Source organism: Parus major, chromosome 1A (assembly GCF_001522545.3).
Source record: "Parus major isolate Abel chromosome 1A, Parus_major1.1, whole genome shotgun sequence".
In the NCBI taxonomy this organism is placed as follows: domain Eukaryota; kingdom Metazoa; phylum Chordata; class Aves; order Passeriformes; family Paridae; genus Parus; species Parus major.
In genome coordinates, this window is record NC_031773.1 from 58,401,296 (window position 1) to 58,427,567 (window position 26,272).

The following is a 26,272-nucleotide window of genomic DNA, read 5'->3' on the forward strand; positions in this document are numbered from 1 at the left end:
GCAAAAATATTTCATCAACCTCTGTACTTGACTCATGATTTTTCCCTCCACTCAAATGAAATTTGTTTTTGAAACAGCATAGAAGTTTCTGCTCCCCAAATCTGCAGTACTATCGTACTTTAGGCCACAAAACTTCCCAGTTTGTTATGGGTTTTTTAACTGTTCCATTAAGCAGTACATGATTTGATGAGGTCAGCATTCTTGTTCTTTTCCTGGAAAGCACCTGGCACAATTAAGTCAATGAACAGATCTTCAAGTCATTATAGTCAACCATAAATTCTCTGTAAACTAGAAGCCGGGCTAAGAAGCAAATCTGAACAGGAGGCTGATATCAAACCCTTCTGCCACCTGATTCTTCCAATGCCATTGGTGCATCATTCATTTCTCTTGGGCTCCCATGAACGACCCAGCACTGCAGCAGGCCAGTGGGCCAGAGGAGAAGGCTTCACACCAAGCTGCAGGGTGGGGCAGCAATGCTGGCATCACCCCCTAGGAAAGCACCCACACACAAACACTGCACTGCCACAGGAGTCAAAACAGGGAGCACAGGCAGCTGCAAAACAGATGATGATGATGTCTGGAGGGAAAAATCAGCAGGGAAGTCCTCCAGGACCAAAGCAAATACGGCTAAGCATATGTAAGTGTGAAAGAGAAAGCCCTTCCAGAAACTGCACATGCTTCAAGGAAAAAGAAAAAAAAAACCAAAACAACCAACAAATCAAGAGTTGAGTCCACTATCAGTAGTGTGAGACAAACCTGAACAAAAGCCAAGAGCAAGAATACAAAAATACCATTTGACAACCTTCTTACAGATCTAGATCTGATAATACGATGAATCACAAACACTTCCATCTTCTTTTTATATTAGGATTCAAAAAGAATACACACTTCACAAAATGCATTTAGTTGCCACATAATATACTTGGATTGAAATGAAATTTGCACTTTGAAAAAATGTTCCAAAAAAATGGTATGAGAATATTTCCTCACATTTCTCCACAAAATTTCTTCTTTAAAATGTGTCAAGCAAGGGGTACAGAGATTGGACCTAGAAAAGCATTTCTCTCCTGATGATATTCTGTACATTTTACTGTATTTACACTGAAGTAAATGAGCAGAAGACTGAAGAAATTAAACACTTTCGAGTGCTAAAATCAAAACATAAGCATACAATTTTTTAATTTCAGTATTTTAAAGTACAGAAAGTGGAAACTATGAATATCAAATACAAATTTAAACAAAGCCACTTGTCCTCCCCTAGAATAGTCAATGTGAACTACTTATAGAAACTTACAAATTTAAAGTAAAATCAAAACAAAATAAATACTGTACATACACTTTCCCTGCCTGCAGGCAAAAGAGGATGGGAAATACTGTTATGAATTGAAAAAATGCTCTTAAAGCTGCAGCATCCCATTTCCCAGCCAATACTTAACACAGTAGTGCGTTTCTGTAAAAAGGAAGACACACATACACCGACCCCTACTGAGCAAACAAGCTAGTATTTTCAGAAACATTAAGAAGGAAAGATAGAAATTAGACTATGAGAGTAGAAAAGGGGGGAAGACAAATGGGCCAGCAAAACATTACTACAAAACTAGTAAATATAGCCAAGAACTAGCCCCATTTTTTTTTTCAAATTCCATGTTTGTTTTTTTTTTAAAAAAAAAAGATTCACCAAAGCATTGGCAGCAATAGACATTTCCCAGCAGAAGTGACAATACATATCAATATAATCTCTTAAAGTGATCCCTTTCATTCCCTTCCCACAGCATGAAACTCTTATGGCTTAATTTATATTAAAAGTAGAAAAAGTCCTTTCTTTTCCAAACAGAAATGCAGCCTATGAAGAATGCATCTCCTTATCAGTGCTACTTTCATTTCCCATCCACTGCATGACTTATCATTCATACTCTCCCACAAAGAGGGTTACCAGGGTGTTTTTTTTGTTGGGTTTCTTTTTTGGAAAAATGGATGTTGCAGCTTTTCATCTTGTTTAATGATAAACAGTAAGGCCCTTGGTTCCATTTGTATTTCTTCTGTCAAAAAGTAGTGCTGGGCTCCCTCAGCCCCACAACTACAAACAGCTTTTAATGGTCTGGAAGTATTATGTGAATGACATTCTGGAAAAACAAAAGGCTTGGGGGTCCTGGTGGGAGTGTGAAGGGACAGGTGGGCATGTGGAGCCTAAAGAGGGCATGAGTCACGGGGTCATTCTAGTTCCAGCTCTGCTCAGTCTCCACAGCTACCAAAAAGGGGGTAGGTGAGATTCTAACCAGCTCTGGCTTTGAAATCCTGCAAAAATTTTCAACACTTGCAACTTTATGGTCTTGTAAGTGAAGGTAGCTTACGCCTTAGAGCAAAGCCCAGGGAAAGCTGAAGCATCTAAAATGTGGTCATGACACTGTGCTCTCTTACATCTCTACCAAAGGTAACACAAACACTTCAACCACCAAAAATAACTAAAAAATAAAAATACTCAAAAACCCCCATGTGATCAGAAAACAATTTTAACTCTCAACATCTAACCCTTCCACAATTCTCTTTAAGAATTAATTCATGTAGAGTATTATAGGTTGCATAGGTAATCTACCTCAGAGGTCAACAAAGGCTACCCTGTAGCCAGGGTTTATTAGCAAGTACAGTAGGAGAAGAAAAGGGAAAGTTGCTGGAAGAGTCTTTGATATAGTTTCTAGGTGGTCTTTCCATTTTCATATTTGTTTCTTTTTCTTGCCATTGTAGGAATGTGAGAACTTAAGAGAGTGGGGAAAACCCTACAATATTTAATTTCCTATTGTTCTGCCTAGAAAAACAAAATTAAAAAAAATAAAAATTGAGTTTTATGCCAAATGTGAGTTCTCTGACTTTTCAAAAAAGATTATCCTTGAAAACAAGTTACCATAGCAGGCGTAATTTGCTGTTGTCCAGCCAGTGTTCCCCTACTCCCTCCCTCTTCCACCCCAAGTGAGACAGCAAGGAAAAAAATTGGGCTTTTTCTCTCCACTACAACAACACAAAGTTCAGTCCATCTACAGAAAGATTGGTGCAGAAGTGATTTCAGCTAGAACACAATAAATACATCTCTACATACAAGTACACAAAACAAGTGAGGTCACCACATCCTCTTCATGAGCTACCAGGGGATTTATTTTTTCCCCTTTGTTGTTTTCCTATTTTTTTTTAAATACTGCTCAACATGGCAATTTATTTTGAGTTACTTATTTCTGAGTTGGAACATCAGATTTAACTTCTGCTGGAAGCATGGATATTTGAAGAAAATGGGAATGAACCTCTGCCTGTTGACAGTCTGTGAAGAGACTACTACATAAATTCATGACAGTGGAGAGCCACTTAGAAAAAAAAAAAAGGTAGAAAATTAGAGTAAAAGAAAGGATAAAACCAAGAAGAAATAATATATATGGGTCCAGCCATATCTATGTTTCAAGAGTAAGATACAGATAAATAGCGTGGATGGTCAGAAAAGGGACTTTCTATAAATCAATCACATGTACAAGAAAGCATACTCTGTATTTTAAAATTCCTTACTCCAGATTCTATTCTGGCATACTTTTACTTCAGACAAAAATCTCTCTTTAAGGAGAGAGAACTCATACTTTATTCTGCTCTGAATCTTGACTGCTGCCCTAAACTGGAATTTTCTATCATTAGAAATTGTACAGCCAGCAGGAAGGAAACAGTCTGGTTCAATATGCTAAAGCTAAAACAGTTTCCACAGCCTGGCAGGCATTAAACCATTTGCTCAAGTTTAAATGAAGAGAAAATTTATATGGGTATATAATTTTAACTAATATTGACAATATAGTTTATTTTTTTGACTTACTTTGGTGAGAACATAGTAGAAGATAGTTAAAATAGTCTCTTTTAACTATTTCCATCTAGAAAACATAGCACCTGAGAACAGCAAGTTCTTATAGTCATTTTCAGCACCTGTAGAATACTTCTTAGCTTATCTTCTACTTTTTAGAAATCCTTGACTACCTCCATTCCCAACATTCTAAAGGTTGATAACTTGTGTTAAATTAAAAAAAAAAATTTAAAATACTAAAAACTTGGTTTTGTGAAACATTAATCAACAAACAAAAAAAGTTCAAAAATTCACCCATACAAGTCACAAAACAAGTCGAGTCGTCATAATGTAAAAGTAGGGCTGCAAAAAACACTCCTAAACTATAATTTTCAAGCTCCAGATAAAGTAAAGCTATGAAGGCTACCTGACGTTTTTGCAGTGGCACTATATTTTGATGTTTCTCCATTTAGAAACAGGGTAACAATGGTAACTGGTTCCGACATTGCAGCAATAAAGGACACCTGACATCAGAACTATTTCCACAAATTTCTAGAGGCATTCATAATCTAGCCTAAATAAAAATAACTTTGCACAAATATTCTGAAAATAAAACTGACTTTGTTTCTAAACTACATGAGAAAATTATTCCAGTATAGGATATGGAGGAAGGAAAAATTGGTGTGGAAAATTAAAATCAATTTGATGTCTTAGACAGCTATGCAGGGGTATTTTTACTCTTACAAAAAAAAAAAAAACCCAAAAAAACCCCAACCAACCAACAATATTGTTGTCACTAGCATATTAATGTTTACATGTGGCTGGACCCTGCAAAATGCCCTTTTTCCAGAATCAAGTAAAAGTATTCCCCTTTCCGCCTTCATCCCCGTCCCTCAAAAGTTAAATATTTAATTTTATATTACAGAAAAATACAAATTTGAAATCAAAATTATTTACAATAATTCAGAATTGGCATTTGCTATCAGCTCTGTATGAAGCCTGACACAAACAATCATTCTGATACCAGTAAGCTACTTAAATGCTTATATATATATGGACCAGTAAGACTTTTAATTTGCTGTCTCGCCCAGCTTTGAAAGCAACACGTTCTCCTGCTTTCACGACTCTTCAGTAAAATGTGTTTAACATACAATAACAACACTTTAATGCTTCTTCCATGCTACATTAAGTAAAATGCCAAATCTTATGACTGCAATGAGTATCTTATGAGTTATTTGAGAGCAACTGTTCTGAAGAAACATTTATCGTAACTGATGTCCCCGTTCCTCCAAAAGATATATTGAATCTTCCTCCTTTGTACCAACTCTTAAATAACTTCAACAAATACAGTTTCGGGGAGTCTTTTTATAGAAGAAAATCATCACAGACAGATCATCAGGAGGAAAATATGTACTCAGATTTGGAGGAAAGAGGTGCAGTTTAAAACAAGTTAGCTACTGGACTGACATAAGAAAATTATTGTCTTTAGGAGTCTCTTCTAGTCCATTAAATAAATAAATCTGATATTAAAAAGGACAGGTCAAAAAATAATCAAGCTGGCAGAGAATAAGCAACTTGCAAGTCAACAGAAGCCCAGCCAACAGCTTACAAAAAGCAGGAAAAAATAAAAAGATTCCTTATGCCTTAATTTAAAAAATAATTAATAATGCATCTCATCCCTATTTAAGACTATAACCTGAATATCAAATTTAGGAGTCCAGACTAATCACAATTAATGTGGCTCTCCACTGCACCAAACACACATTATCAAAACAATTTAAAACTTTCACATTATTAAATCTAAATTATTAACCCCCCCACAGAAAAAGTCTTCCAAATAAATAGTTTCTTAAATGAATTTTAAAGTTGTGAAAAATCTATCAGAAATAAATTATTGATAAACCACCTTCATCATCTTCCCCTCATTAATTTAGGTCAGAAACTACCAGCAACAAATGATAATCAAGCCCTGATGAGAGACTATTTCTCACAGTCCATGTCTCTCTGAAGATTTCCCCGTTCCCATATGGTTATTGCTGAGCAGGTGTGGCACAGTGAAAATGCAGCATTGGGTTGGGTTTTTTTGTGTGTTTTGTTTTTTTTTCTTTTTTCTTTTTTTTTTTCTTTTCTCTTTTTCTTTCTTTCTTTTGTTCATCAGGCAGTGTTTTCTATGGTACATGCAAGTCTGCTTCAAGCAGAGGGAGTTAACAGCAGCTCCAGGCTCTGTTGCCCTCAATACTGGTCTGTGTAGGAAAGACAGCAGTAGTAGAAGTAGCAGCTACATTAAACAAAGAAGCGTGCATGGCCATTCCGGTTCAGCTTCAGGATCTTCCCAAGGCGCTGTTTAGCAGTTGCCATTCCTTTCTTTGGACGTTTGCCTGAAAAACCCAAGCAAGGACTTCAGTCAGGAATTTCAGAATTAATTTTAATCATTGTAGAGCAATGGTGAAACCCAGCTTTCAAGCTGAAGAAGATTTCACCAGAATCAGTTTAAAAAACAAATAGGGAATCAGAATTATTTAAAAAAAAACACCCCCAGACACTGTTTTCTCTAAACTCTGGCTAGAATTATCATAAATAAAATGAGTATATTATTTACAAATATTTCCAGTCTATGAAGGGCAGTGGGTGTAGTAGGGGAGAACTTAAACTGAGCTTCCTGAATTTTACTCAAGTTATTCCCTTGAGTAAATTATAGAATATAAGCCAGAAACTAAAACCTACATAATATGCTCATCAGACTATTTCTTAAGTGTTAAGAGTTTCTAAACCTTCATTTCAACATGCAAACCTGATCCAGGTCAGTTAGATCTCTCTTAATTCCTCCCCATATTCTGTGCCAGAATTTGACTTTCCACCACAGCATGCTCACTTGGTATTTTTCCTCAAGGTCTAATCCTGTCCTTCACTCAGTTTCTGCATTTAGTCTTTTACTTCCCTCCCCTGGCCCGCTTTGGCAAAGGGATGGAGATAAGCATTACCTTTTGTTGCCTGGTTGCTGATAGGGGGTGGATTTGATGCTGGCCTCTTTGTTGGGTGCAGTGGTACAGACAAGGACGTTTCACCATAGGGCCTGTCAGGGCTAAGGCTGCCATCACTCAGCTGACATTCTGCTTGCATCAGGCTGGAGTCTCGTGTGTATTTGCCATGCTGAAAACTCAAGCTGTTGCTGTGGACTATGCTTCTGTTATCCTGAACCTTAAGACTGGCTTCTGATGAACCCTCCTTCTTGATATATTTTTGAGTCTTATTTGCATCCTAGTATGGAAATGAGAAGAAAGATGTACAAGTTAGTAGCTTCTGGCTACAGGTTCACTCCAGTTTTTCCAATTATACAACTGTGTCTTTGAAACAGATATTTCAGTTCCACCGGTATCTGACCATTTTATGAGTCCATTGTTTCTTTTAGGATACCTCTTAAAGATAACATACAAACAACACTGTCACTGTGCAAGCTTTTCCATATAAACCTAAGGGCAATGCTGCAGTTTAAGTACACATACTAACATACTCAACTCCTCCACCTTTCCTTTTTAGTTTGCAGTGACCAAAACAAATGCAATTGTTCTTGATTAAACCAGTCACTATAACAAGCCATACCACTATCACTTACTACTTTAATCAGTAATTTGTTTTCAATATTCAGCTGATGAAAGAATAAATCCTAAATTGGGAATTACAGATTGTAAAGGGGTTCCATATAGTCAGATATTCTTACAAAGCAAACACTACGAAGCATGGAGTTAAAAACAGTGCTATTTAATGACTGTAATTTTTTTCAACTTCAGTTGTTCTAGTTAATTAATTATTCTAATACTTCTAATACAGACAAGTTCAGAAATATTTGAAAAGTTCAAAGTATAAGACACAACCCTTTATTTCTTGCTGGATTCCATCTGGACACCAGAAAACAAAAATATTCCTACTTGCCAGCTGTTGAAAGCTATCAGTTTAGCAGTACCAATTTCCTAAGCAAGCATCTTTACATACTATCAACATGTTCATTTGTTCTGATGTTCTGGCTGGGAATAACAATGAATAAACAACAAAGTGCTTTCCCAGTTAGAATAAATATAAATTCACACATTTTTAATGTAGTATTTTTTATTTTTCAAGATACTGCCCTGAACACCTTTGTATTAGGTACTATGAGAGAAAATAATTTGAAAGGAAAAAACCTGAGTCAAATAACAGTGAAAAAATGCATGACAAAAATAACCCAGTTACCAGAACCAGAAGTATCTGTCAGATACACAGTGTGTAAAGACCTGTCCACCATGCCTTCTGTACTTATAATTTCATGATCTCTTCTCCTATAAAAATGTGTTCAATATGTTGTAATCATTGCTTTACCTGAGGGGTAATCCTCGAAGCTTCATTCAGGTGTCTAGTCCATGATGAAGTTCCCAAGTCTCCTTCCTCCTCCTTCACAGACCTACCTAAAATGAAGTTCAACAAGCTCAAATTTTAATACATTCAATCTCGCCACAAGTTTCCCATTCTTGTAAGAACGTCACAAAACTTTAAGATGGAAATATTTAAAAGGGGTATTCTGATGACAAGCTAAGTTTGCTCATTTTCAGCTTTTATAGAAAAAAAACCACCAACAAAGCAAAACCACAGAATACACCTGATTGTCCATCTGATTTATTTCAAAGCTACTAATCTAATAGCTACATATCTAAAAATGTAACTTTGAGTGATTATTCTGAGCACTGTGTCCAAATGCAGGGAGCAGCAGTGTCCTTAGTTCATATACTTACCACATTCTATGGTTTTGTGGCTCTGAGATGGCTGTCTGTCTTTATGCCGACTCCTGGGGTAGCTTCTGTGTTCCTGAAGAGAGGTTCTTTTATTTGTGCAGTCTGTGCTTTGAGTATGACCTGGTAAACATGTAGTATAGTGCAATCCTGCCATAGAAAGCATGCCCTGAATAGCTTCTTCTTCTGTACTTGTCGAGGTAGGACATTCCCTAGGAAAGTCAAGAGAGTAGTAAGCAGCTCAAAACAGAACCCTTTGAAGAACTGAACTTACATTGCTATAAAGTAGAACCATAAATACATGCTACAAGATCTAACAGTTTACAAAAAATTCCCACAATGTACTTACTTTTTACTGGGAGTTTCATTTCTGGATGGCTTCTGGGTATTTTGACAAAGATCTCTTGTGACCTTAGATTCCTCTTTGAAATTTGATGTTACTTCCTGCTTTTCTTCATCACCTGAGCTTTCTGACTCCTCTGTGGAGGAATCCTTTTGCTGAAACAAGAGGAAAATGTATGCAAAATGGTCAGCAGACCTCCTAAGTGGAAACTCTTATGCTTAATTTATGCTAAGTGAAGAGTTCAAAAGCTTCAAGGTCCAACTTTTTTTGTATTTACAGTATCCAGAATGCAGTTAATCTGAATATAGCATCTGAGATGCTATACATTCAAATTTTGTAATACTGGTAAGTACATGTTCCACCATACAGAAAGTATCTCCAAAATCCATTTTTCACAAAGCACCACACATATTACACCATACACAAATCCCTGCCTTCTCTTTAATGAGAGAATTATTCTTATCTTCAATATTCAAAATACGGAAAAAAAACCACGGAAGTATGGTTCCAAGCAGCAGACAGAATTGATGCCTATTATATATTATAGGACACATTCTGCCTCAGAAAACTGCTTCTGGTTCCTGCTCTCACAAAATAAAACTTTCAACAGCACCATCTCTGATGAATGACAGATGCTCTCAGGTAAATCCAGAAGACAACGAGAACAGAGACACAACAGCTGTTGCCACTCTTACAGAGGCACAGCCTCATTTCATGAATGAAAGGGCTTTTCAGCTCCTGCTGAGATTACAGCTTGTATGGGCAGGAGTTTCTCAAAGGTGGAGCAACCATATGTGACTCAATATGCCTTTACAGGAAGCAAGGGCTACAGTACATATGTTCCATCTTGGTAATTCAGACTAATCTATTTTCAACAAGTACAGAGAACATCACAATTTTTTTTTCAAGATAAGGCATATATGTGACAGTCAACAGAGGTTTTGAAAACAGAAGATCAGGACATGGAGGAGTGATAATCCCTTAAGACTGACACAGTATTATCCCCATCATCAAAACCAGAACTGGAATGAAGTGCATTTTATCACTAAGAGATATATTTATACAATAATTTCATTCACATGAGCAGCTTCCTAAACTTTGACCCTTAGAAAGTGACACAAATGGGCAATTAAATTATAACTATGATTCAGTGTTAGTAATAAAGGTATATTTTGTTAAGATCCTCTTCAGTACAATAAAAAATCATTTAAAGGATTTCCAGGAGCTAGTGAGAGAATTAATTTTGGATATGTTATTACATATATGTATACAAAAGGCAAATTTCAACATACAGAAAAGTTACTCCATTAGTTACTATTAGAAATTAAAAAGTAGGAGAATATGGAAAGAAGAGAGTAAGTATTACATAAATATAAAACATTCACTCATTTACAAAGTCATACAAAACTGGCTGTATTCTCCTCTAAAGATGAAATACATCACTTCTGAGTAACTACTGATTCTGTGCCTTAGAAAAGGAAACCTTCTGAGCCAAAGTTGCTGGCAATGCAGTTTAGGAAACCAGAAGATACCACACCATGAAGGTTCCTATCACTTACTCCAACATCTAGATTAGGTAATGATGAAAGACAGCAAGTATCAAAATCAAATCTTGACCAGCGTGGAAAAGTAGGAATTTGAAGACTTCTTGTAAAATCATATAATAGACTGACAATTGAAAGAAAGACCAAGGCATTAGCCTTCCAGAAGCATGAAACAAAAATGTGAAGTAATCACTTCACCTTACCACTAACTAATAAAAATTTTAATTACTAAGGACAAATCCGATTTGCAAATGAAAAAATAACTGAAGTATTTATAGACACATACACGTCATAATTTTAAAAGTTGTATTAAAAATGTTTGTAAATATCTATACATATATGCATATGTACATATATGCATTCATACTTCATTAATTCTGAAGCAATGACCACAATCTAGACCCTCAAACAAAGGATTCCCATGTATTTCCAATAGTCTAAAATCCCTGAATAGGATTTAGCCCCTTCAGGCTGTTTATAAAACTGAACACCTGAAAGATTGTTTCCTATTAACCATGCTCTAAAATGAAACTGTGTAGTAGGTACACGTACTTCAAATGATGAAATTTAGACTTGTTATCAAAGAAATAATAAAGCAACTAGGATCTGACTTTTCTCAGACTTTGCTTATTCCAGAACAGGGCTCATCCTCTGCCAACCCCACCTCAATGACAAAGAAGATAAAAATTGGCAAGATAGCATATCTTATCTTTTTTCTCAACACTAGAATAAATGAAGAATGAAGCAGGATATTGTTTGAGATATTAATCTCAACAATAATTAAAGAACAAGAATTAAATACTTTGTTATGCTGCTTTAACACAAACTTTGACCAGATAAATCTGATGTACATGACCAAAATTATATTTAATTGCTTCATTAATTTCTGAGACTTTTTTCTAGAGGTACCTGTGTAGTGCAATCAGGCTCAGATTCTTCTGAATCAGAAATATCAGAGTACTCTGAGGATCCATTCCTGAGTTCTGATTTCACACTTTCAAAGAACACTGCAGAGAGAAGAATTAAAATATAAGACACAACATCTACTATATTAAAATTTAGTAATTATTTTTTGAAGCAAAACCCAAGAAACACATTTTGGTTTTAACAGTCTGTAAACAAAGGCAAATGCACACAATGGTCTGGTTCACAAGTTTGCTTAGGACAACAATGACTTGTCTACTGCTGACCAATAGTCTCCTGAAGCAATTGAGCAGATGAAGACAGGAAGAAAAGTCAGGTGCAGCAGAAGTTTATGTTTCTTCCTTCCCACAGAGCACCCACTCCAGAAATAGAACCTTGGGCAGTTTCTGCTTTTTTGTACAGGCTGGATGGAGTCAGAGCAGTTCTCACCAGCATGTACCCTTAAAAGACTGCATTTGTCCCAAAGAATGACAAGCAGGCAACACATTTCTAAGTCTTTGGATTCCAAGGCTCAAGGCCAGGGAGCAGTATGGATACCTGTGTCAAGGCTGCTGGCAAAAATCTTGATTAAGTACAAATTCATTAAAGATGACAATGTGCAGTTCAAGTAGCACAAGTTTTTCAGAGAAAAGCAAAATAGGGTAAAATAATTATGACCGTGTCTCAAGAAAATAGGGTCTAAAGAAAGGAATATCATTTTTAAAGTATTTATAGTTTCATACAAAACAATGCTGAAAGCAAAGTTACACAAATCAGAAATTAACTCTAGATTGAAGGCAAGTAAAATTGAAATGTTGGTTTGTTTTCAGCATATGAAACCATATAAAAGAACACAATTCTTTCTAACTATAATTATGCAATAATAAAAGATGTACCTGTAACTATGTATACATTGCAATTCTAGTTGAGCTTTGCTCCTATTGAGGACTGTGGCAAAGATCACAATTAGGTAACAAATATACTTCAAGGGATACTACTGATTTCTAAACACTGCATAGTGATAATCACTTTTAGCAGCAGAAGAAAGCTAAAAGAGACTTCTCATCAGAAAGTGAGTAAATTGAACAGCTGGGACCAAAAGCTAGAGAAGACTAACTAAACCTAAGATAGAATTAGAAAGAACCACGAGCAATATCCAAGCACATTACATGACCAACACCACTGCATAGGAAATGAAGCTATATAAAGTAATGCTCAACATATAACAATAAAATTAATACTTTTAATTACTGCAGCTCAGCACAACCCAAGGGATTTCTGACAATAACTCATGCCTTTGGCTAATTTCAAAAAGGCAATTAAGATTCTAGGATAAGCAACAGCATGAACAATATAGAAAACATCATTTTAGAGAACAAAGGAATTTTCCTTTAGACTACTATCTTTTCCAAGAAAATATATGTCTCTGTATGCCTCCAAATACAATGAGAAATATTCCCAAAATTGGGTGAATGAGAGTAGTCATTATCTGTGAGATCAGTCTAAGACACTGTGAATTAAGAAAAATCTCAAACCACCTTCATCCACACAAATTATCTTGCTCAATTAAGGACAGCACTTGAACTTTGTCCCTCTGCTAATACTAGGTCACCATTTAAAACCGGATCTTGGCACACAAAGCTCAACAGAGCTTGATCTGTTTAAAGGCATCTGTCTGTGGACATTCCTCTTGGCCTCAATCCCAATAAGAAAAATGCAAATTGGCAGCTGTTACAGGAACAGGTAATTCCTCTTCTGGAATTCTTTGCAGACAATGTCTTTCCCCTCTCTCTCTAGAGTCTCAGTTAAGGTAAAATAATCAGACATAGGTAACAGGGAAGTCTGAAGACACTCAATATTCAATTAAAAATATCAGCACTAGTACTGAGTGATCAATTTTTGGAAGAGCAATTTCAACATTCACTTTTAGTTCTAAGTACATTTAACCATTTGTATATTCACTGACATATTCATTCTGAATCAAGTAAGAGCAATAATTTTGAAGAAAAGTTACCATTTCCCTGTATGATTTAATCTTTGATTCAAGTGCAAAATTTAGTTTGATTTACTTAGTTTAATTTTGGAAGTGGAAAACCACTACAGTAAGCCTTCACTCAACAAACTGCTTGCCCTGTTTCAAGAATACCCAAGAGAGACTTCTTTCATGTGCAGGCTTTTTAATACTGTCCTCTGTGACGCCTGGAAGCACAGTCAACAGGGATTATAGCTTGCTTTCTTAATGAAAATAATTAAATATTTTTTTCAGGCTGACAGCAGAGTCAAATGTTATGGACTGCTGTACAGGAAACTCAGGGAACTCTAAGTCTCCAGAGGAGTCTTACCATCTTCTAAGTGCTGACTTCAGTTTCTTAGTGCACACCTTCTGAGCCCTTTTAAGCTCTATGTGAAAGGATGTGACTTACAATTAAGCAGAGAGCTGAACAGCTATGTCAAGGACTAATTCTCTCTGCACACAGATATAATAGGCATTGGCAACAGGCATTCAATATTTATACTTTACTAATACATTGTGTGATCATCACTGCTGAATATTTGGCAGGAGGACCTGAGGCTACCAAAAGACCAAAAAGATTACCTCTTAGTGAAGGGTGGTTTAAAGCACTGGAAAGTGGAGTTAAAGTGTTTTACAGGTTACCTAAATTCTTTCCTAACCTTGCAGATTACAAAGGTTGAAAGCATAAGATTTTATTTATGTGAAATTATGTCTTATCACTTGTATGAAAAAAAGCAATTCCTTAGTAAAGCATATAAAACTGTATGATCAACTATGAAATTGTCAAAATGAACAGGAAAAGTAAAATATAAGACAAGTCTAAAATTAGCTACATCTTTCAGTAGTTTTTTAAAATTAGCTACATCTTTCAGTGAATTGATGGGATGAGCTTTTCACAGTGAGGTATATTTTGGTGTTAAAACCAAAATCATATCATAATTCTGACATTATGAAGCAGATCTAGAATAACAAATACTCATCCAGAACATCAATTAAATCTCCACTGTGAAAAATGCAGTACATAGCATTCAATACAGCACTAACATAAAAAGGCGAGTTTTACTTTTCATCTTTGTACTCTTAGCTTCTTCAGTAGACAGATAATATTTAAGAAATGTTTTGTGTAACTTCTAATACTACTCCTCCGATTTATTTCTTTATCCTCTTTATACTTAAGTTACTCTGACTGAAATATTACAAATGGTAGTTACACCCTCACTGAGACCATCAAAATGTTCAACTGATATGACTTGGAGAAAATCTTACTGTTCAGTGGCTTCTGGGCATCTGCATTCCCTTCTCCTTCAAACCCTGAGGGCTGGTCTTCTACCTTAACAGCTGTCTTTCTCGACCTTGTCCTGTCATCTTCATCTTCACTGTCTGCTGTGTAAAGACTTCGATCTGTAAATGGACGTCTCTCATCTCTTCTCATAAGAAAAAAAAAAAAGTCAGTTTTTATTCTTAAAAACCTGAAGCAATTGTTCTCCTTTCATTAGTTACAACACACTCTCAAGGCAAAACACTAATATTCTCTTATGCTTATCTTTTCATTCCGAATTTACTTCCTATTCAATGTCATTTCCAAAAAGATACAAAGTTTAACGCCAGAGTACTTTTAATGAGAACAACTCTCAAAGGTGGATACAAAACAAGTTTTTCTACTTTGAAGCATTCCCTTCAGTACAGACCCCACCGAGTAAGGATTGAAATGCTGTAACAAAGGAACATGCAAAGAATCCCTTCACTCCCTAACTGCTGCTCCACTAGGGGACAGCAGACACAGACATTCCTTCTGAATTCCTAATGTGACTCTTACTGCTAAGAACTTAAGAGCTCTAGAAATATTATCAATTAGCATACTCCAGACCATAATGACCAGGAAAAAGTATCCACAAGCAATCCTTTATACCTAATTATTCTTCCATTTGACAGCAGAAGGCGAAGATCATTGTCTTTTGTTCTCCACTCAGGTACTGTAGAAGAGGGCTGAAAAGGCTTGTTAAACCTCCCATTCAGTTTTGAGTTTGTGATATCCTAAAGAAGTAAAAGCAATTTTACTTAATATTTATTCCTATTAACTTAATTGGTTTTCTGCACTCCATAAAAGATTAAATTCACTACTAGGATGGTTACCACCTCCATAACAAACTGAAAAAAGCTCAGACAAAACAAGTTTGGACATAAAGAACTCACAACTATGCCTTCTCCCTGAATCATCTATACTCTCCTGAAGCACCTGAAATAAATACAACTTTCCTATAATACTCCTTTTATGATTCCTTTGGAGAAATATCAGTAGACTCAGGCAAGCCAGAAGCTGGGCTTGGAACTGCTACAGCAGCTGCTAGATTGGGTATGTGCTCCCTGATGTTAGTATCTCAGAACTGATTTAAAGGGCAGCAAAACATCAATAATGGAAAGTAACTTGACTTAAGCAGAACTTCCTTAGCTCAAAGCAATTTACATTTGACATACACTCTGAAACCATCTACCCATATCTCATATGACAGAGTTCTAGTCGGTATTCTTACACATCTTAAAACCATTTTCTTTTCAACAGAGATCAGGAAACTGCTCTGGTTTTGTTTTTCCTTACACAAAGTTGATACTTGCCTCTTCCCATGGTGACATCTCAAGCCTTTTCAGTACCTCCCTAGTGTGGAGTTCCAGGATGTCCAGATTAGAAGGAGTTTTGGTAGCATGGTCTCGCAGCTTCCTCACCCTTCGTCTGGGGTGGTGAGGGGAAGCTGTTTCATGTGAAGATCGTGAAGTTGGAGACACACCAAGAATTCCCTGAGTTTTAACTAATTTGCTGTTTTCCTCCTGTAATTAAAAGCACTTTTCAGAATAGTCTCAGAGGAATAAATCCACATATTCAAGTGCTGCTTCTTATTCATCTAATTAAATGTAAATTATAAGGAAAATTGTTAGATGTTTTAGAGGAATAACTACATGTTTCACTCGGATTTAAGTTTAGTTCTACTGCACCTCTTTCTCATTTAAGGCTTCTATGCTGTTCCACAAGAGTAGTGCCACCAAAACACATAGTTTTATTCAGGAAAGTAGCACAGGGTAGACATGTATTGTACACAACAGATCACATCCCCTCAGATCCATTCTTTTCACATGGAGATGTGAGAATTTTTCAAGAACCAATAATCACTGAAGAATAAAGGAATAAAACAATGGTACGGGAAAGCAAAAAAAAAAAGAAACCCTCCCCCCCACTGACTATATAACACACAACCACAAACAGAAGAGTGAGCAAAATGATGACAACTGGACCAAAACTAGCAAGTAGATAGGAGAATGGAATATGCACAGACTATCAAATTAAAGTATTTAAAAACACATTAACAATAATTATTTTAAGTAGTTATAAGTAACTACATTTTAGAAATACTAACCTACAAATAATTTCACCATTAAAATCTAAAATAAATTTAGTTTTAATTTTTACAAAAAATACATAAAGCACTCACTATCCATTTTCCTTATCTGAAATACCCATAGTTTAGTATTCCAAACAGTTTTCCTCTTGATGTTCTATTATTATGGTAAATAAATTAAAAGGTGAATATGGTAAATCAGAAGCATAACTATGATGGAGTTCCCTGATTCAAAGTTTTATTTTCTGAAGGCTTACTTAGGGTTGCCTCTGTTCTTACCTCTACAGAACGAATCACTTTAGAAAGCTCTTTGATGAGATGCCCAGGCCTAATGTTGTCTGGAATTTCAAAGGCATGTTCTGTTACAAGCTGTACGCAAAGGGGGAAGAAAAGATACTTAGTTTGGGATTTTTTTGCCCCCAGATAAAAGAAGAAATAATATGAAATTAAAAAAAAACGACAAGGGAAAACAATAAAAGTAAAAGAAAACCCAGATTCATTTCTGTAATAATGACAATAAATTGCCAGGACTGATATACACACACAGTAGCTTCCAGTCCAAGCTTCAGTAGTCACCACATATCCCTCAATGTCTCCAAGAATCCAAAGAAGAGATGACACAAAGCCATAGTGATGATCACTAATTTTTTTTACCCTCACTGCAGTAATCACCTTCTTTCCCTTTACCACGGTCAGTATACAGCATTATTTCCAACATTCATTAGAGTCGTAACTTTAAAAATACCTTAAGACAAAGGGTATCTCACCCTGACAAAAATTCAATCTCAAGAGCAAATCAAGAATAATCATGAGTAACCAAGATGCAGATTTTTTTAGACATCTTCCTGACATCCAATTCTTAAAAATTACCTTCTTAGCTTATTTAAAATCTAATAGGTTGGAGAATCCAACTCAGGAAAAAACCCTATTCCTTATAAAAAAAGTAGAAAGATGTAAGAGTTTATGTTCCCTTTAACCCTCTGAAACCATATCAGAGACAGATTTCATACACACACACACACACAATAGAAGTCCAAATACTCTACAGTTATATTCAGCAAAATATTTCATATGTGGTTTAAATGTCCCTCAGAACACTTTTAGTTAGAATTAAACAGATAAAATATCATTTAACACACAGGCTAGATGACTGACATGAATTCCTGTTTACCAACTATTTCAATGGAAAAACATCCCAAACACTTGCAGCTACCCACATTTCTAAAATGAGATTCCACAACAAAATGATTGCAAGAAGCAATTCAGTACTTTACGTGCATTTCATTGAACCTGGCTTCCTCTCAGTCATTAAAACAAATGCTTTCTTCCCGTCCCAAAAAAACCCAACACCAATATATAATCATGATATGATTATTCATTTCAGTGCCCCTAATTCCACAGGGAAGATTAAATCAGCTGCTATTATTTCCCATTGTTCATTCTTTGAATGTATCATACCTCTACACATTCACCCTGGAGAAAACAGCAGCCCTGTCACTAAACTGAATACTTTTTCCATCAAGTCATTGGTCACTTTAGGACCATTCAATCCCTCCTACTTCCCTCTCTTGGAAGAAGATGAGTTTGAAATTCTCTAGAAAATGGCACAAAACAATCCTCTAGGATAATTCACCTATGTTGAAAAGACATACTCCATGACACAAACGTGAAAGCTCACGAGAGAGGTTCTCATTTGAGAAGAACGTATTTGCCATTTTTCAGGAACTGTCTGAAATCCTCAGCATGAGCAGATCATCAGCAGTGTACAAAGCTCCTCCTGCCCTCACCTGCCTACAACTCCAAACCTATCACACACGTGGTCTGCTGCAAAGCAAGACTGGCTCAAGGATGAAGCAGGAGCCAGAAAAGTATGCAATGAAATGCAATGAAGAAAATGGATGCAAGGTATGAAACGTGATAGCTGGTGGGATGCAGACAACACTGTAGCTAAATCACTGATGCTCTGCACTTCCCTCACAATGGCTGTCTGTTCATCCAGTGGTTTGGGAATACCCACAGGTCTCATTAATAAGCGTTCAGAATGCAGCAAGTGCAATTGATTTTTCTTCCACAGAGAAGCAGAAAACATATCACATTCCACATTCCAAAATACTTAATGACCTACTAGACAGCACACAAATGCTACAATACTACACTGTGGCAATCTAGAAAAAAGGAATTTGGATCCAATTTCAAATCAAAATAAGGATTTATATAGGCTATGTTTGATCTCAGTTCAGCAGCCTGATCACTTGGCTTGCTTATTTATCCATGCCACAGATGCAGAGATGGCTTGGGTTCACACATGGTTTAACAGCTTAGGTCTGACATCCTGTAAACACTGTGACATTCAGAACAGCAGAGAACAAGAGACACTGGAGAACCAACTCTGAGGGCTGGCAGAGCTTCATCTGGGATCGGTAATGCTACACAGGCTGGAGCCCAGCACATTCCACACTTAAAAGCCACTTCTGCATTTGCACCTCACGTTCAGTTCCACGGAGCTCATACTGTTGGATGCAGCATTATGCAATTATCATACGTGTTGCATAATAATTCTCCTACAAGTAGAATTTGTGGGCAGAAAGAGCAGAGAGCTCCCGCAGAGTCAGTTCAAGTCTGGCTTGCAACGAGGCAGTATCACAGGCAGCAACAAACTACAATTAATACCCTCAGAAACAAACTGTCAGTGAACAGCACTTCCCAGGAGCACTGGTTCCAAGAGGCCTTATTAGCATAGACACATGAAAAAACACGGAGTTAGACCAGATCCGGTTCTGTGCTGAAACAAATAAGCTTTACTGGGCAGAAGAGCACCAGCAAAGCCAGCCCTGATGGCACACTTACCGTTTTACAAGGGTCAATCAATATTGAGCAAGGACTGAAGTTAATATTCCTCAATCTGAATCTAAACTGACTCTTTAGCAGGTGTAGCTGAAATATGCTTTCCACACCACTGACATGAATGGAAAATGCTAAACACCATGGCATTTCATCCCTCCACTGCCTCAGACTAGGATTAACTGACTATATAAATACACTTCTTAGAAAAAGCCCCACCTTATCACCATATCCTCTGGCATTCTTATCCCATCCTGAGGTAAAGCAAGATTCTACTTTAATCAGGTACAATACTTGAGCTTATTAAATAGTCTAATAGACTTTATTAGCATCACAGAATATGAAATCGTCATTATGATTCTTCCCCAAATCAGAAGTATGTAGTTTCAATACACTTTTTCAGTACTCGTTAATGGATAAAAATAATCTTGAACTTTAAAAGGGCATAAACCTTTACTTAATTCTAAATCAAAACTGAGCTCACCAAAACAGCAAACAAAATCATTTATACTTACTTCCTTTTTCATCCATAATTTTAAAGCAGTAAGTAAAGCCTTCACTCCTTGCACTAAATAGCTTGGAGGCTGGAAACCATCTTCCCTCAGTTCTAAAAAGGATACAGAAACCAATTTAGAAACACTTCAAGACAGAAAACAATAGAATGATACCTACCTTTCAGCCAATAAAGTTGCCATTGTGCAACAGCACAGTAAAGGAAAAATTGTGCATGCAAATGAAACATGGCATTCTGCATTTATGTGCATACTATAACAAGAATGACCATGTTAAAAACAAATCTAAGCCTTAAGTGATTCTACATAAAACCTTTGTCTTTAACTTGTGCTTGTATGAATTAGGGTTTGTTTACAACATACTAAAGGTCATTTAGGGAAAAAGAAGCCAGATCTAAAATACAGAACAAAAAAATAACATATTTGAAGAAAGAAATCACTTCTATTTCATTGAGAAATATTTTAGTCAAAGAGGACCAGCAGGATGTGGGATGTATCTCTAAATTAGTATTTGCATTGCTTATCTCCATACATATGCAAATGGCTCACACTAGCATATTTCTACTTCCCAAACATTTTTTGTCACTCTTCCAATTATCACAGTCCTCCCTCACACGGTTTACATCATTCTTACTCCCAAAATCAAAGGGACAGGGGGTGGAAACCACTCTGTTTCAGAAGCTTCTCTTCTTAGGGAAGCTGGTGTTCCCAACTGATTGCAATTCTTTTTCATTCTGTCTTTTGCTTCATGATAAAGCATGAATAAAGGGGGTAAAAAAAGAAGGGAAAAGACAAATCCTCCATAAACAGCCAAAAGTAGATTAAAACCTCTCCTCATGTTCCTGACAAATATTTCCACTTGTCAATAGCAAGTGGATCAACACTAGAACCATTAGGCTCATTTTAGTCCCTTTAAAGAATACACTAATGAAACACTATTCTTATGGATAATGTATTAGGAAGCTGGCAAAAAAATGATGGTTCTGTGAGTAAACAGCTGCTCTTCTCTCAGAGGCCTCCTACTTGTTAAAGGGTATGAGAGGTAATGGCAGCAGAAATCTCCCTGGCCATTAGCTGACTCAGTTTATAAAATTTTAAGAATAAAATGGAGTACCACAGGCTGAATTTTTTAGATGCAATAGAAACAACTGCATGAACTTAAAGTAATTCAAATTAATGGGTACCGCATACATTGACAACAGCACACATTGCCTATTTTGAAACCCCAAGAATTAAGAAAAATATTTAGATGAATACAATAATACTTATCATGAAACACTTTCTGCTAACAGAAAGTCAAAATCAAAATGTTTGTGACCCTGTTACCATTTTATATTAATATTGTTTATATTGTTTATTTTATATATATTTTTATATATTATATATTTATATATTTATTATATTATTTTATATTTATATTTTATATTGAGAAGCAGAAAGACATGCTGTGTTGATTTTGCTTACTGACCTGAATTTCATAAAAAGTACTGCTAACAGTTGGACATCACCATTACCCCACAAAACCAAACTGGTATCATCCTTTACTCATAAAATTATGGATTCTGACTAGCAAACACCTAATTCATGTGAGCCTTGATGCCAAAATCCAATATAAACTTCACCCTAGCCATGGAAACATCCATTTTTATTTTTTATGATGTTTATAGGTCATAGTGTTGTTCAGTGACAAAAGCATCTGCTAAACCAAAGATTAAACATAACATGAGACAAGCCACAAGAGGCTCCCAAGGAGTCACATGACAAAAAGGGGAGAGGGAAGTGTGGGGTGAACAGACACAGCTTATAGTTATCTAGATCTTGCAGAAACATACATGTTCCACTGCTTTTCCAGCAGGAACACAGCCCCTATGGCTTCTGACAACTTTGTAAACATTAAATATGCATGAATGAGACAAACTAAAGCAAGCTTCGAAGATAAAAATACTCTTTTTGGAAGGAAAAGTTTTCTGCAAGGTTGTTCTGTTTGGTAAGATTTCTGAGTTGCTCTAGGGTCACCCCTAGACTTTAAATGCTCATTTAGGAATCAAGGGCTGTTCAGTGCTTTAATTTGCTGAAAGGAGAAGAGATAATTTTCAATGACTTGTGCTGTTTCCACATCAGAAAAGGTTACATGGGATTCTGTTCTTCCAAAACAGAAGATGAATTCAGTAGCCGCCCCTGAAGGTTGACTTCTGTCTTTCGAAATACATCATATTATTAAGATTAAACAGAGCAAGCAAAGAGCAAGATACTTGAGGAAAAGAAGGTGAAGTCAGATAGGCACCCTCTCAAACACAAATATAGATGGGTACAAATATAGTAATTAAGGAGTGGATGAGGAAGTTTGGAGAAGAACAGCAGCTGTTAAGAAGTGGAGGCTGTTGAGACAGACATCTCTTGGATAAGCACTAATATAAGAGATTTAACACAGCTCATAGGAACTGATGCATCTTTCCTACAAAAGTCCTCACAGACATCTTTCCTTTCAAAACCAGGAGCAGAGGACAACAGGCACTGTGATTGGAAAGGTCAAAGAAAATTGCAGAAGTATAAGAAAATTTCCTTGTTTGGCTGTGAAGCCACCACAAAGAAACCCATATATACAAGTTAGTGGGATCATTTCATTAACTATTTGCTCAAAGGCTATCAAAAGATATTTAAAGATCTTAAAAGATATGAAAGAAGCCTGGGAGAAAAAAACAAAACTGATGCTGTGGTCCATTATCATTTAAGAGAAAAAGAATTCTAAAAGCAGATACATGTGAATCTCTTAAAACAAAACAAGCATTACCTTTCAATGTTTCCAGTAAATTTTTGGCCACAAACCAACAGATGGCTTCAAAGAAAGGAAATTTGAAAAGATCCGGGGTTTTTAGCCTCTTCTCCATTTCATAACACCTGAATAAGTGCAAATATTACAAAAAATGAATGTTTTAATTATGAAATTCATTATTCAACTATGTAATCATTCAAATTGACACGATGTCCAAAATAAAATGAAATAAAATAACCATGGCCATGATAAATAAAAGAAGTCAAGTACCACATAGTTAAACCCCAACAAGACCACAGACAAGATTGAACTCTGGTCTCATTCAGGCTCTGACCTTATCAAGTTTGACTGCGGCACTTCTAAGAATAAAGTTGGACTTCATAAAACTAGGATACAAACCCAATGTGTGATCTTTTAACAGATGGAATTTTATCGGGATTCCACTGTAATAAATAAAAACAATATGTTTAGAAGACAGCTCTACATCTTGGACAAAAACTAAATACAGCTGCCCTTAGAGCAATGCTGACTTGAGGATGCTCATTTCAACTCAGTGTCGCACACCTGGGCTTGCTTAGTTTTCTTTTACTCACTTATACTAATCTCCAAAGTAGAATTTTCTTTTTTTTTTGTTTCCTCCTTTTAGTCACTTAAATTCTTGCACAGCCTTCATTTTGCTATTGAAACAAACTTTGCAGAAGTAAAATAAGAGAATGTGCTTGATACATTCTAACTGAAAATGACACTATTATCTGTTAGAGAGCCTGTACCAATTTGATCCTGGTTAGGCGCATGAAGAAGAATCTCTATGAAAAGAATATCCTACTTACTGGGGAACAAGTACAGCAAGAGCTGAGACTAACCTGAGCTGCATGCCAATGTTGAGGTTGTGCAAAAAGTTTCCTCCAAAAGCCATACAATCCTGAGATGTGAGCACAGCGTGAATCCAGCCTGCAATGACAGATTGTGAAACTCAATACATACATATGAATTATTCTGAGGCTGTTTTTAAATACGCATATAAGTAAAAATGCTGCTCCTGAAAGAATAAAAAGCAAACACATTTGTATTCTGTGCTAGGAACAAGTAATCTAAATTTTAACAACATGTAAACTACAGTTTTTCAGAAATCTAGTGGAACTGTAGCTTTCTGAAATAATTAAGTTTAAAACATTTATCACTGGGAGGGGGCGGTAACGTTACAAAGCCAACTTTTCAAGTAAAAATTCCAAAAGTTTTCACTCCAATCCACAAATATAAACAATTCAGGAGGGGAAAAATATACTGAACAAAAGGTCAAGTCATAAAAATAAAACAAAATTATATGTCTTTCAATATTTACATGTTACTTACAGTAACTGGGTTGTTTGCACAACATAAAGTCATTTAGCAATACTGAAGTTTCTCAAATAGGAATTCAGAAGTGGTCCCATAAATTATTCTAAATACAGTCATTCTAAGTCAAGTGAAATTATGTTCAGTTTAAAACCCAGTCTAGACACACTATAAAGTTTGTCACATAATTGAAATATTGTCCTTATGAAATCCACTATTCAACATGGTAAAGCATGGCCAACGTTATGCTATTGATCTAGCTAATTACTACTGGATAATTTTAACTAAGTACACAAAAGAACACATTACATGAGGTTCCTGATTAAAAACAGTTATTTATGGAATTTATACTGCGGAGCTTTAGCTTAAGTAAACTACAAGTAGACTCTCTTTGTCAAGCTCTTTTTTCTGATTCTGCATGAGTTGGCCAGACATTTGCAGACTACTTCATGGTTTCACTGAGTGTAGGCAAGATGGACAAACACAGCTTCCCAATTTGAGGAAAGATCAGACCAAATCACAAACAACTACATATTACAAACTAGCATTAAATTCATGCCCTGATTCAGCTAATAAATGAGCAGTTTTGTGGCATACCTGCATAAACTTAAGATTTTAATTATTTTATATTCCTGCCTGCTATTTTTATGCTGCCCTTTTGATCAAGGCCTACATAACAAGGAATAAAAATTTGGTGTAAACCACACAGAATATCTTGAATAATATTTCAATAATTGTAAAGAGCCTCCCTGTTGATGCTATTCACCTGTATGCAAGATTAACTTTAGATCAGAAAACTACTCTGAACATATTTCCAAGATTATAAAATAATTATGACATCCACTAGCATCAGTGCAAGCAGAAACAGCAACTGGTTTTCACCAGAGATCAGGGTTTTGTTTTTTCCAAAGTCTTTACTCAGTCTTACAGAATTACCCATTTTTTTAAACACCTGTCTTGAAACCTAATTTAATTTACAGGTTTTTCCACTGTACTCCATTATATGTATGTGAAAAAGTATGTGTTATACACATACATGCACATGTGTAGATACTTATTTGTATTTGAAAGTATCTTTTTATGTGTACACACGTTGAAATACATGTACACATGAGAAATTATCATCTGATGATACTTTTCTTCATGGTCACATTACAGTGATAGCTCAGATTCAGCTGATTACTTAGAAAGCAGTTAACTATTTTCTGTGAGTCACAATAAAGTTCTTCATTCTGTAATTCTGCTTTCTTTGTTCCTAGATGTATGAACTTACATGGACAATTAATGCTATCTCTTGCTGGAAATACATGGTTTTTAAAAGCTCTGGCTGTTCAGGAATGTCAAGAGCACATAGAGGACCTCATCAGATAGTACTTATTCTGCACAAGCTGTGAACTAGAACAGTAATCCCTGAACCTCACAGGTACAGAACTGAGCTATGAAAAAATGAAGTAGTCTAGAAAGTGCAGGATGGAAAAAAGTACTGATCATAATCTTCAAGGCTTCTTCCAGAAGTAGAATTTTAAACCATTTCCCTACTCCATGTATTCAAAGCTTTCTTTCCCCCCTCCAAAAAAAGACAGTACCCAACAGTACAAATTTTTAATGATAAAATAATAAAAAGCATTTATAGGAACAGGTTGGATAAGCAAAAATACCAAAACCTGGCAGTCACTTTATTGGCAAAATATGGTTTGATTTATTAAAGACTTGTAAGCTTATGTTATTCGGGAGTTTGAGCAGCGTGAGGTTTTTTTTTTTTAAGCATTTTTCTGTCTGTTTTCTGTTTTCGTCTTTTATTAAAGAAATTGAATTGTTTTGGCATTTCTCACAATAAAAGCAAACCAAAAAACCCCACCCAACTTGTATTCTTAATACTCTAGCCTACAGCATAAGAAGTCTATGTGATGTTTTTTGTAATAATTAGGCTGAGTAGGGGTTGCAATAGTAAAATCTGTAAAAAATAAAATTGTATTATAAAATTAGGGTAAGAATTCAGTCTGATACCTATCAAATAGAGAACAATCTGTGCTCTATTAATTGGAACTACTTC

At 35.8% G+C, this 26,272-nt stretch overlaps 1 protein-coding gene across 1 annotated transcript in view; it reads right to left on the minus strand.

Annotated features, from left to right (window-relative positions):
* Positions 1-888: 888 nt before the first annotated feature.
* Positions 889-26,272, minus strand: part of KDM7A (lysine demethylase 7A) — a 36,299-nt gene continuing 10,915 nt past the window's right edge. Inside the window, exons 7-19 of the mRNA XM_015628448.2 lie at positions 23,748-23,835; positions 22,903-23,009; positions 20,115-20,206; positions 17,038-17,127; positions 15,983-16,192; positions 15,279-15,403; positions 14,636-14,793; positions 11,362-11,459; positions 8,915-9,063; positions 8,569-8,777; positions 8,159-8,244; positions 6,787-7,063; positions 889-6,183 (exon numbers count right to left, since the gene is read on the minus strand). Of these exons, the coding sequence (XP_015483934.2) occupies positions 6,089-6,183; positions 6,787-7,063; positions 8,159-8,244; positions 8,569-8,777; positions 8,915-9,063; positions 11,362-11,459; positions 14,636-14,793; positions 15,279-15,403; positions 15,983-16,192; positions 17,038-17,127; positions 20,115-20,206; positions 22,903-23,009; positions 23,748-23,835 (1,784 nt within the window). The 3' untranslated portion in view covers positions 889-6,088. The remainder of the gene's footprint in view (positions 6,184-6,786; positions 7,064-8,158; positions 8,245-8,568; positions 8,778-8,914; positions 9,064-11,361; positions 11,460-14,635; positions 14,794-15,278; positions 15,404-15,982; positions 16,193-17,037; positions 17,128-20,114; positions 20,207-22,902; positions 23,010-23,747; positions 23,836-26,272) is intronic.